The sequence below is a fragment of the Sparus aurata genome, chromosome 8 (genome assembly GCF_900880675.1).
Source record: "Sparus aurata chromosome 8, fSpaAur1.1, whole genome shotgun sequence".
Taxonomy (NCBI): Eukaryota; Metazoa; Chordata; class Actinopteri; order Spariformes; family Sparidae; genus Sparus; species Sparus aurata.
In genome coordinates this window covers 11203700-11215738 of record NC_044194.1, presented here as the reverse complement: position 1 = coordinate 11215738, position 12039 = coordinate 11203700, and the positions used below count along the sequence as shown (strand labels likewise).

At 40.8% G+C, this 12039-nt stretch overlaps 1 protein-coding gene across 1 annotated transcript in view; it reads left to right on the top strand.

The window, feature by feature from the left end:
* sema4ba (sema domain, immunoglobulin domain (Ig), transmembrane domain (TM) and short cytoplasmic domain, (semaphorin) 4Ba) overlaps nt 1-11657 on the top strand; it is a 56245-nt gene extending 44588 nt beyond the window's left edge. Inside the window, exons 6-15 of the mRNA XM_030426648.1 lie at nt 513-624; nt 854-970; nt 1661-1818; nt 5418-5599; nt 6571-6721; nt 7033-7243; nt 7329-7444; nt 7869-8026; nt 8153-8244; nt 8420-11657. Of these exons, the coding sequence (XP_030282508.1) occupies nt 513-624; nt 854-970; nt 1661-1818; nt 5418-5599; nt 6571-6721; nt 7033-7243; nt 7329-7444; nt 7869-8026; nt 8153-8244; nt 8420-9192 (2070 nt within the window). The 3' untranslated portion in view covers nt 9193-11657. The remainder of the gene's footprint in view (nt 1-512; nt 625-853; nt 971-1660; nt 1819-5417; nt 5600-6570; nt 6722-7032; nt 7244-7328; nt 7445-7868; nt 8027-8152; nt 8245-8419) is intronic.
* Nucleotides 11658-12039: the final 382 nt, after the last annotated feature.

Below are 12039 nucleotides of genomic sequence, written 5' to 3'. Positions count from 1 at the left end.
GTGAGTCTTGTTATATTATGATCGAAAAAAAAGCTGTGTCATTCATAGTTGTGTGTTTTAGAGAAGTTGATTCCCCCCTAATGCAGGACTGTATATGTAGTGATTATTTATTAGATTCTAGAGGAAGAGACTCCAAAGTCTGATGCTTCCTGCCTCTCAGCTCACTTAGCAGTCTGGCTGAGGCCCATGCTGAGCTAGATACAATATACTGTATGTGCATTATTTTATTATCTCCTGTGCCAAAGGGAAATGGATCAAAATATTTAATGCATGTAATCGGATTATATAAGAATCGATCCGGTTTGCAATCCTTTTCTACAAATCTTTTAAGGCCTTTCAGTGCAACAAACATACAGAGATGACCCGTGCTTCAACTTTACCCAAAGACAGACAGAGTGAATATCTTCTCACTGTGGGACAGACAGACAGCGGTGACTGTCAGAGCAGGTTAAAGCTCTAATATTCAGCTAACCATGTGCTATTCAATGTGTGTATGTGTGTGTGTGGTCCAGAAAACTGCAGACTTCTCCCTTGTCAGAAGTGATACCGGTGAGATTGTTACAGAGGATGGACGAAGCCGCTGCCCATTTAACCCTGAATACAAGTCCACTGCCATCATGGCCGGTAGGTCCCTGAATTACTGTCAGCTGTCGATAAAGTTGAGCTGTTTTCCCATTCACACTTTAATTTATAGAAGCCACTGTGGGAATCAGTAAAGTAACCAGACACAGAGGGTTGATATGGAGACAAATTGGGGCGTAACCTCTGGATTTCATTACTGTGTATGACGCAGAGAGCCCATTCCCCCGCGGTAAACACTGTGATTAAGCTGATCTTCTTCTCTTTGCTGCAGATGGAGAGCTGTACGCCGGTACAGTCAGTAATTTCCAAGGAAATGAACCCATCATTTACAAGAGTCTGAGCCAAGGAACTGCTCTAAAAACAGAGAACTCACTCAACTGGCTTCAAGGTACAAGTCTTTTTCATTATATCTTCATATCAGAAGATAAATGATAACACCATTAACTATTCTCTTATCAGCATGCATTCAAGTAACATATTGGTTCATTACTAGTCGTCCTTATAAATCACTTATTAATGCTTTAAAGGGATATTCCGGTGTAAGTTTAATCCATGTTCTAACACACCGTGACACCGAGTAGGACCCCCCCCCCTCGAGAGATAAAGTTTGCGGACTGCTAGCTTACGTTGTTTTAGCATCCTCAGAAACGACCGCTCGACAACAATACATTGCAGTAGTTTCTGAGGTTGCTAAACTATGTAAGCTAGTGGTCTGCAAACTTTATCTCTCGAGGGGGGGTCCTATTCGATGTCACGGTGTGTTAGAACATGGATTAAACTTACACGGGAATATCCCTTTAATAATGGCTTTGGGGGCGTGGCTGGGCTGCTGACCCCTACCTCCTTGCCTATTACGTAGCCAAAGTATTGCCAACAAATGTATTATTTCATTTTATTTCATCAAAAGCTGTGTCAGATATGCTGTCTGAGAACTGCAGAATTTGACACCAAGTCCCTGATGAAATTGAATTTTCCATTTAGTGCGTTGATGTCAGAGGGAATAGGGACATCTCTCCCTGGATGCCTGAATTTCATATACTGTAGGTTGACAGTATTGTTCACGTTGTTTTTCTTCCAGACCCGGCCTTTGTTGGCTCTGCCTACATACAGGAGAGCCTGCCCAAGGGCAACCTAGTGGGCGATGACGATAAGATTTACTTCTTCTTCAGTGAAGCAGGAAAGGAGTTTGATTTCTTTGACAACACCATTGTGTCACGCATTGCTCGCGTGTGTAAGGTGAGTGATGCTTGAAGGCAGATAGTCCATCCAAAAGGAGGTTTTTCTCCTCTTGAGCAGCACCCACTAACACCCCTTCAGGAATCTATCAGACCATTGTGCATTTATGTGTATTTGTGTTCAGTATATGCTCCTATACAGACGTATAAGTAGTCTTCTGAAAGCTTCTGATAGCTCACAGTCTGGGCTGTGACGCAGGTTCTCTGGTTACAGAAAAACATTCCTCTTCCATGTTTCTCCTCTGTTTGATTCTTTTTCTCCAGTTCCTCCCTCAATTCTTATCATGTTTCACCAAATATTTGTGTTCAGACAGGACTCAGTACCGACTCAAAATGATTCATGTGCAGAAATGGGTTATCACCTGGTGAAGTACTTAAACTCAGGGCTTTTAAACTAAAACGCAGACCTCACACAGCATTTGTTAATATTATTCTGGGTCTGTAAACATCATAGCAAATCTCAAACCTGTTTTCCAAATCAGACTGCTGCCTGTCTCTGTGAAAACAGTCATGTTTATCCAAGGAGAATGAAAAAATACGTGCTGACAGTTTGATGTCCACGTCAGAGAAAATATGTCATGTTGGAGCTGTTGTTCGAGGACATTTTTGTGTATATCAAACTTGTCTCGTGACACCAGCTTAAATGTTTATTCATTATTTATTTTCATAGCATTTTTTTTTTGTAAAACTACAACTTTTTAGGAATCTACTTGGAAAGCCAGTATTTAGTTATGTAGAAGTTTTTATTTTCAGACTATCTCCAGGTGTGTGTCTGACAGTCATCCTGCTGTCATATAAAGACACCACCTACAGTGCGTGCATCAGATATAAACCCTGAGGTGGTATCATGCTGTGATTCACAGGCCTGATCCAGTCAGACACTGCCCACGGATTTATCTTCATTTTTCAAGCAAGTTTCCACTGTGTTTTTCCATAAATCCATTAAAAAAATCATCCTAATTAAGCAGAGTTGTATAAATATAGACTCATGTAGCATGAGAATAGAATCATTAAAGTAATTCTATTCTAATTCTATTCTATTCTATGTTGATGATAGATTTCTCACATATGCTTAATAGAGCAATATGTAAGATATGGCCTGAATTTAGTTTAAAACTTTTGAAAACATTATTAAACATCAACAGTGAGTGTGAAGAAACTCACTTCTACTGAAGTTACAATGCTAACCAGCTACCTCCAGCCCATTCTGTCTCGTAATTCTAGAGGTGATCATCTGATGGCCCCTGTAGTTAAGCGGCCAGCTAAAAGTTAAAGTAATGAATGAGCAACATAAACTCACAAAATTACAGAATTAGATACTCTTACTCTTCCCTACACAAAAGAAAAATACAAGCATACACCTTCTAAACTTAAGTTGTCTCCTTTAACAAACTAAGACGAGCTAATATGCCTCGTTAACTCATCCTTAAACTCACTTAATTCAAACTCGAGCTAGCTAGCTAAAACTCACTAACACTGTCTTGGTTTGTTTCCACAGTCACCTTTGGTTTGGTAGAAATAAATCCCTATTTTACCAAAAATGATCTGGCTCCACATGCCGTTGGCACCCTCTGCTGCTGAACGTATCCTCTGTTTTCAAACTGGCTGTGTTCAGTCCAAGTCTGGTGTCCAGCTGTGTTCACTCTCATGTCAGGCCACCAGATCCAGTTGAGCTGGGCCCGTCGCCTATGGTGACTTCCACGCTGATCCAAGGTTCTGGACCAGGCAGACTCTAGGGCCACAGGCTCGACAGCTAACTAGCCATGAGCTCATTGGCTAACACTAGCTAGCTGCAGCCAAGGATAGCTGGGGAGGAACAACAGTTGTAGTGTAGATTTGCTGGACCAGAACTCTGGCCATATTCTACAAATGATACCTGCTGAATATAACGTTTCCTGGCTCACATTTCTCCTAACCACTGAGTTGTAATGTGTCACTTCATAGGGAATGTGCTTACAAAAAAAAAGCAAAAAGAGTTTCAAAATGTATCCTGAGCTTTGAAAATGAGGGGATTTCTCAGAATACAGATGTTGTATGTTCATTCAAATGAATCAGTCTAGTAATCCCCGTTCAAATAGATTGTTACTTTAAATTCAATCCTTGTTTGACTTCTTGTGTTGGCTGCAGGCCCCCTCTTTGTTGTTTATTCAGGTGTTTAGCACACAGGTCCCACTTCATCGAGGATAACTATGGAATGATAAACAACGTTTTGCTTGAAACAAACAAAACAAAGCCTGCAGGATTGTTCAGTTTCCCAGATAGAAGCCATTACTGCCTACAGTACATGTTCATGGCTTTTTGAACAGCCATTTGAACAAAGGGGCGCTCTTACAAGGGATTAATGAACGGGATGCATTTGCTTCAATTATTCAGAAGTCGGTTTAAGCACAGAGTGGCATTAAATTATAAAACTAGGTTCAGCCAGGAGGACGAGAGAATATACTGTATGTCGCTCATTATCTGCCTGGGTTACTACAATAAGTAATTGCTTCAGAAGCTCAGTGTTGGTCATGTGCCATTTCCCCTCACCATCCAGCGCTGCCATTTCCTCTGATTAATGTAATCCTGAAGTGGACCCAATTGAAGCTTCATGTTACAGGGTTTCTTGTAGTTTGGATCATTTAGTATTTTCCTTTGGTCCTCTGCTCTGTACATTTTTAACTACAAATTTTCTCCACTGGTCGACTTTAATCTTGTCAGATCTGTGCCTGTGAGAAAACTGGAATAATTGTTGCCATGAACTGAATGTAAACAGACGGTGTGGTTGGTGCAGAAGATCATCCTCCCTGTAAATCCCAACAAAAATAGCCTCTTGTCTTGTGTATAGAAAACATCTGTAAGCACCTTCCTTAGGCCAGTAACTCCCTGTGGAATATAGTCGGTCTCCCCAGCCACACATCACGTACAGTAAATCACTTTCACATTGAGGTTTAAAAATGTAGTTGCTCTCCAATTTGTTCAGATATCTTATTGTACAATCTATGCAGCCAAATTAGCCTGCATGTCAAGGAGGTCCCATGCCACACATCACTTTAAAGGCTGGTGCCAAAGGCTGCGAATCACAGCGGGAGTGTCATTGAAGAAGGATTGTCGGAGAGCAATGCCACGTTGTCTTTCATTTAAAAGCGTTTGCCCTCCTCAAAGCCTTTTTTTTCAGTCTAAGCCAGTTGATGATGCATATTGTTTTCATGACCCAGAAGTCTGCTGCCTCAGGGTATATATGTGTTACTGGCACAGTGATTTAGATCATCATGGTTATACTACGCAAGGTTAACATTTTAATTCAAACAGCTTCACCTTTGGACACAGCGCTTTCTTTATTTTCTTTAGTCATGAACAAAGTAGATACAGATGACAGTATCCTCCCAATATAATACAATATGTGTGTTATGGTATGTAAGGTATGCCATGACAACATGCCATATGGTGCACATTATTATTTCATGCCTTTTACAAGCCTGTCAGATCCCATCAAATCAAATTCTATCCTTGGTCGCATTGTCAACAGTCACCGCCTCAGACAGGTGTCAGTGTTGTGTTCTTGCACCCTCTACTGGCCACATGTTAAACAGCTGCACATCTGCATTGTCTGTGTTGCAGGGCGACATGGGAGGCGAGAGGGTGCTGCAGAAGAAATGGACGACCTTCCTGAAGGCTCAGCTCTTGTGCTCTCTGCCTGATGATGGCTTCCCCTTCAACATCATCCAGGACATGTTTGTGCTGACGCCCAGCCCTGAGGACTGGAAGAACACCTTATTTTATGGAGTCTTCACATCTCAGTGGTGAGGACCAAATATCACCAAACTAAACTACTGATACCTTGAGGTGTTTTGTGTCAATTGGGCACAAATGAGCCATCAAAAGGTCTTTTTGAAACCAATCGTGCTATAAAAATGTTCTGATTGAAACCAAAGTGCAACCTTTTTTGGGAATATTGGCAGAATTAAAGAATGAAGGTTTGAGCTCTCTGAAGAGCTTTGTTTCCAAAGAAAAAAAATCAATAGCCGCACACACTTATCAGATCATATTTTGATTATTTTATTCTTTGAAATTAGATTTTTTTTTTTTGTATTTCATCAGATGTACCCCAAACAAGACAAAACAGGTTTTACTCACCTTATTTGGGACTTCTGATATTTTCTACACTAAATATCTTTATCTAGGCTGGAATTAGAATAAAAGAAAGAGATTCAGTATTCTCCAACACAATTAAAAACCAGACAGCTTACTACAAGAATTTATGAAATAAATGATCAATGAAGAAATAAATTAAAAGCGCTATTTGATAGAAATGATTTATTATTATTATGTGTATTACAGCAATTAATGTGGTCATGTATAGGTATTTATATTTGTTCTTTTTCTGTTCTTCTGTTTTCTCTTTTATATTAAGTTCCCTGCCTATATGCAGTTTATTGTCCCCTCCCTATTTTTCCATCCAGTGCCGGATGAGGGTCTAAGGGAGGCTATCTGTGAAGTTTATAGTTTACTGTTCACTATTTTTAATTGAGAGACCCTGCTTACATGCAGTTCATTGCCTCCTCCTTATTCCCCAACCACTGCTGGATTATGTCTTTATTAAGGGAGGTCATCTCAGAAGATGTGAGTTTTTATATTGTTGTGGTATTGGTATTTATTGTTTAAGGCTGTTGTCAAAAGTTTGCTCCAGTTTAATTTGGACTATTTTTCTGAAGTTTCTCCTCAGATAAATCATCAACCAGTAATGCTAAGATGCTTTTTTCTGTCTTATAAGGTATAAAGGTGCTTCGGGCAGCTCTGCAGTGTGTGCCTTCACTATGGACCAGGTGGAAAAGGCGTTTAATGGGCGATACCGTGAGGTCAACCGAGAGACTCAGCAGTGGTACACATACAACCATCCGGTCCCAGAGCCCAGGCCTGGAGTGGTGAGTACCCACCTGCTGCCCTCTGCTGGAGAACCTGTTGACACCAACACATGGGTGCTCAGCAGCGACTTTCATACGTTCCTGTCCTCAATCTTGACTGACGATCGGGGCTCAAACAGAGCTGCCATCACTCCTCACCTCTCTTCCTTGACATGATTCTTATCAAACAACTGTCTTTTCCTGGCAGGCTTATCACAGCTGAATCACGTAAAGAATCTAAGCAAAAAAAAAAAAAAGTAGTTGTTCAGCTGCAGTTGGTTTCATGACCCAACGTGAGCAAATGTATGTAAAATACTGTGTTTCCTCCACAGTGTATTACAAATGCTGCCAGGGAACAGGGCATCTCCTCCTCGCTGCACATGCCGGACAAGGTGCTGAATTTTGTCAAAGACCACTTCCTGATGGACAGCGTGATCCGCAGCCAGCCTCTCCTGCTAAAACGGAACGTTCGCTACACTCAGATCGCCGTCCATCGAGTCCAGGTGGCAAAAAAGGCGTATAATGTGCTCTTCATTGGCACAGGTAAACACCCACCCATCAACCCCTTTGTAGTTTCCCTTTGCCACGAGGGCTTTCATCTAATTTAAAGTTATACTGTGTCTTCTAGATGATGGAAGACTTCATAAAGCCATTAATGTCAACAACAAGATGCACATCATTGAGGAGATGGTGCTCTTCCGTGATTCCCAGCCAGTGCAACACATCGAGCTGGACACTGAGAAGGTATAGTGGGGTGCTGAGAGAGAAAACAGGCCCAGCTTGTTTTACTGAGTGTTCTCATGGTGCAAACTAATAACAAGCGCAGTAAATGCATTTATTGGCAGTTTAGAGATTCCATGAGCCATGAAGAGTCACAGCCTGAAGCAGACCTCATGTTTAATGAGCTAATTACATACAACTTTCTCTCAGGGGATCTGCAAACAGCTGGGGCTTTAACAGCTGGAATTGTGACACTTAGTGAATCCTGGCTTGTCTTTGATACTATGCTTGGATTTGTACATTCAGGCGAATAAATTCATATTAAACTAAATGTGCTGTGTTCAATTCAGAGTCAGACAAGGAAGATTGTGGATGAAATTAATAACGCTGTGACTGAATGTGGGGCACTTCCTTCCTGTAACCTGCTTCATCATCTCTCCCTCCACAGGGTCAGCTTTATGTTTCCTCTTTCTCTGAACTGGTGGAGGTCCCAGTAGCTAACTGCACTAATTACCAGAGCTGCGGGGAGTGCATCCTCTCCAGGGATCCTTACTGTGCCTGGAACGGCAGGCAGTGTGTGGATGTGAGACAGGCGCCGCCAAAAAAGTATGCAGTCTACACAGCAGTTTTACAGCTAAAGCTATTAGAGACACATTTCTATAACATTTCTCTATATATGTAAATATAAGCATTTGAAAATCCCACTTTTCTGATTAAATCTGTGTGTTTCAGTGCCTGGCAGCAGGATGTAGATGAGGCAGACACGTCAGTTATTTGCAACAAGACAGTGCCAAGCCCACGGTTTGCTAAACCTCCACCTACACGTAAGTGAACTCCTCTTCTCTGGATTTACAGCACTCTGCGCAGGATTTTTACACAATTTGCCTTTCAGTTTGAGTCTTGATTATGTGAAACCATTATTATTCTGAATTGTGCACAAGATAAAGTGATACAGCTCATTTCATGACTCCAACCATCTCTCTGCTCTGCTTTTCACAGGAGTGTCTTCGTGCCAGGTGATCATTATCCCAGCCAACACGTTCAAAGTACTGCCGTGCAAGCTGCGCTCTAATTTGGCAGAGAGGAAGTGGGAGTTCAGTGAGAGCACAGGTCACTTCCATTACCCCAGCCCAGAGGGGGGGCTAGTAGTAGTAGCTCAAGCTGACAGGCAGGAAACCTACGAGTGCTGGTCAGTGGAGGAAGGCTTCAAACAACTGCTAGCAAACTACTGTGTGAGGGGTGAGGCCAAGCAGGAGAGCACAACCCTGACAGGCCGTTCACGTACGCCACAGATCTCCCAGGAGGAGTTCATCATCCTGCCAGGAGAGGCCCGCTCCCCGCAGATCAACACTAAGACCTACTGGAACGAGCTGATAGTGGTGTGTGCCCTCCTGGCGTTTTCCCTCGTGGTCTTCTCGCTCTTCGTGGTCTACAGGAACCGCAACCACATGAAGTCCATGCTCAAGGAGGGAGAGTGCCCCAACATGCAGCAGAAAAAGCCGAGAATAGTGGTGAAACCGGCTGAGAACTTGCCACTTAATGGCAACACAGTGACAGCATCGGCATCAGATCACAAGGGATACCAGACCCTTAATGACAACTACATCTGCAGCACTCCACCGCATGAGTGCTCGTCGCCCGACAACAGCAAGAGCTTCTCCGAGTCGGAGAAGAGGCCTCTGCATATGAGAGAGAGCCATGTAGAGATTTCTCCTGCATGCCCACGGCCACGAGTCAGACTGGGCTCTGAGATTAAAGACTCTATAGTGTGAGGCCTGGCTTTGTGATATATAGAAGGACTCATTTTGAACTGAAAGGAAAGAGCGCACTTGCTGAGAAAGACAAAGCCCCGTAAGAGGGAAAACTGAGGAACAGACTCTTCATGGAGAGACATTTAATTACACAGATTTTGCACTTTGTCTTTTTTGTTTTGTTTTGTCCCTGTGGTCCATGTGCATTTCATTTTTATTTTCCCTCTCACTCCCTGTTTATTCAAGTGCATTCGAAGCGCACTGAAGAAGTTCCAGTTTGCCTTCAGCCTTTTTGACGCTTTCACGTACGGCTCACAGGAATGTAACAAGCGTAGAGGTGGTGTCACAGCGATGATTCAGTGAGTGAATTTCACTGCATTGCCGCTCAGTCCGTCCATAAAATCCACTGGTAATGCTTTGAAAAGCAGAGTGATACTCAAACATGTTCCCACTAACAGCTGACACAGTGTTTTCTTTTCATTCTGTCATCTGGTTAAGAGCCTACCCCCTTCGCTGAGGCTATGCACTATGTACTGTTCTGTAGCAAAGTAAACACTCACACCAGAATATACACTAACAATCCAGTGGCAGGCGAGAAAGAGAAAAAAAAATCCTGTCATAGATTTTTTGGATAGCCAGTCAAAGAAGTACACTCATTGTTTAAACACAGCACTAGAGAAAGAATTCAGAGAAGAGTTTCTGAAAAGTGAAAGAATCACCTCAAGGAAAATGTTGTAGAAACTCCTACCACCTCAGTCACTACACACCAAAAATTATATATATATATATAAATATATAAATATATAGTCATAAATGAAGTCACATAATGCTTTTTTTAAGTATCGGTATTATTAGTCAATACAAATATTCCTCTGTGGAAGCCTGACAGGGTTTTCTGTCACCAAATGTGATAAAGGGAAAAAATCTCATTCCAGGTATTATCATGCTGTTCTTCGCGAGATAGGCAGTCTATGCAAAGCAAATAATGTGAAGTGGGGTAAACACAGAGAAAAACCTCACCTCGAGACTGAGTAAGCACAAAGGTGTTGGCGCTGTTAATTACTTTAGGATCAGCGGCGCTGCGAACACACACCCACACGCGCACTCACACTCGCTCTCATTACACTAACTCTAAGTATGCAAGAGATTTTAGCCATTTTTTGGTAAGGAGACGATTGGCCAGAGACCTTTTTAATCATCACTCTTTAATTTTTTAAATATCTATCACTAATCTCAAAGGGGAAATAATAAAATATAACTTAATACACCTATTCATAGTCTGATTTAAATAATACACATCTGTATAGACTCAACCTTGATATACATATTAATTGAAAACAGTTAACGATTTTCAAGGCAGGCATAAAGGCAATAAATTTCATTCTCATCTAGTGTTTAACAGGAATCGTGCATTTTAATTATCCTTGATTAGCCATCTCCTTATCAGAAAACAAAACAAAATGTATAAACCACATGATCCACCAAACATATGAGTCAGAGGTCAGAGTAACTTGAAAGCATTTTCATGTCATATAATAATATCTAAGTCTTACTTGAGTTTGGATCTAGTGTTGTAAAGCAGCCAGCAAAATTTTTAAAAATTCACAGAAACGCAGGAAGGCGTACCGCTCGAATCAGAATGCATAGGATTTGCACATGATGTTGAAAAGCCTTAGTATAACGCAGGTCATGGGTTTGATAACAAATCTGCCTTGGGGAAAACGGATAATGCCTTCTGATACAATAATCAAGAGATGTGCCTCTTGGGATAATAAACTAACCAGGTAGTAGTGCTGTAGAGTCGAAATGTGACACTGTAGGTGTGATGGGACTGGCCATGCTCGGAAACGAGAGTGAAGGCATGGAATACATGTAATTTAATACTGTCAGCGTTGTACAGTATGTGCTCATGAGGTGTTTTTTGTTAGTTTTTTTCTATTTAATTTGTTGTTAGGGTGGCTTCAACCTCGGTCAGGGACTAAATTTTACTCTAAAACTGTAGCACATAAATAACCACTGGCTGATTTAAAAGATATTTAATTATAGATACGCATTAGTATTATGTTACATTTATTGTAAATGGCACTGCGAAAAAATGACTGTGTGAATTTCAAAGACTTGGTCGTCTATAATCAAATCATGCAGTATGAAAGATTCATGCTTTGACTGTTATTAAAAACACAAATGGCAGCTTTTGGTGAAGTGGCTGTCATCTGAACAATATTAAATTTCGCTAAGTGCAGAACAAATATAAACGTGGCAGTGATTTAGTTAAAACATGTGCAGGTACTGAACATGCTTTTCTTTGAATACAAGCCTAAACTAATAAACGCCACAGTGGAAGTATCCTCGTCTGCTCTCTTAATAAACCACTATAGTCTGGCCTTCTATTTGTGACAGTACAAGTTGCTCAGACTCTTATCAACATGTATTGTAAGTAAAAAAAAAAAAAAAAAAAAAGTTTTTATGTAAAATTGTTTTGTAAATTCAGCTGCCAATGTAAAAATATTGTGAATTGTATTTTTTTGTATCATACATCACTACTGTTTTTTTTTTTTTTTGTATTGTATATAAAAAGCACTTTATTTTAATTTTTCAAATAAAGATCAAATGGATAATTTTTTTATTTGAATGGCTCGTGATTTTATTCAGCAGAATGTTTCCTCTAATGATGCTGTTTTTTTGTGAACGTATCATTGGTGGAATGTAACTAAGTACATTACAGATTTGAAGTACTTGTTCTTCACCCAAATGTTTCCATTTTATGCAAGTTTATTATTCTACTTCACTCAATTTGTCTGACAGCTTTAGTCAGGAGTTACTTTCCAGAAAACCTTATTTCATACCCTTCCTCTTCAGTGAAAGCTA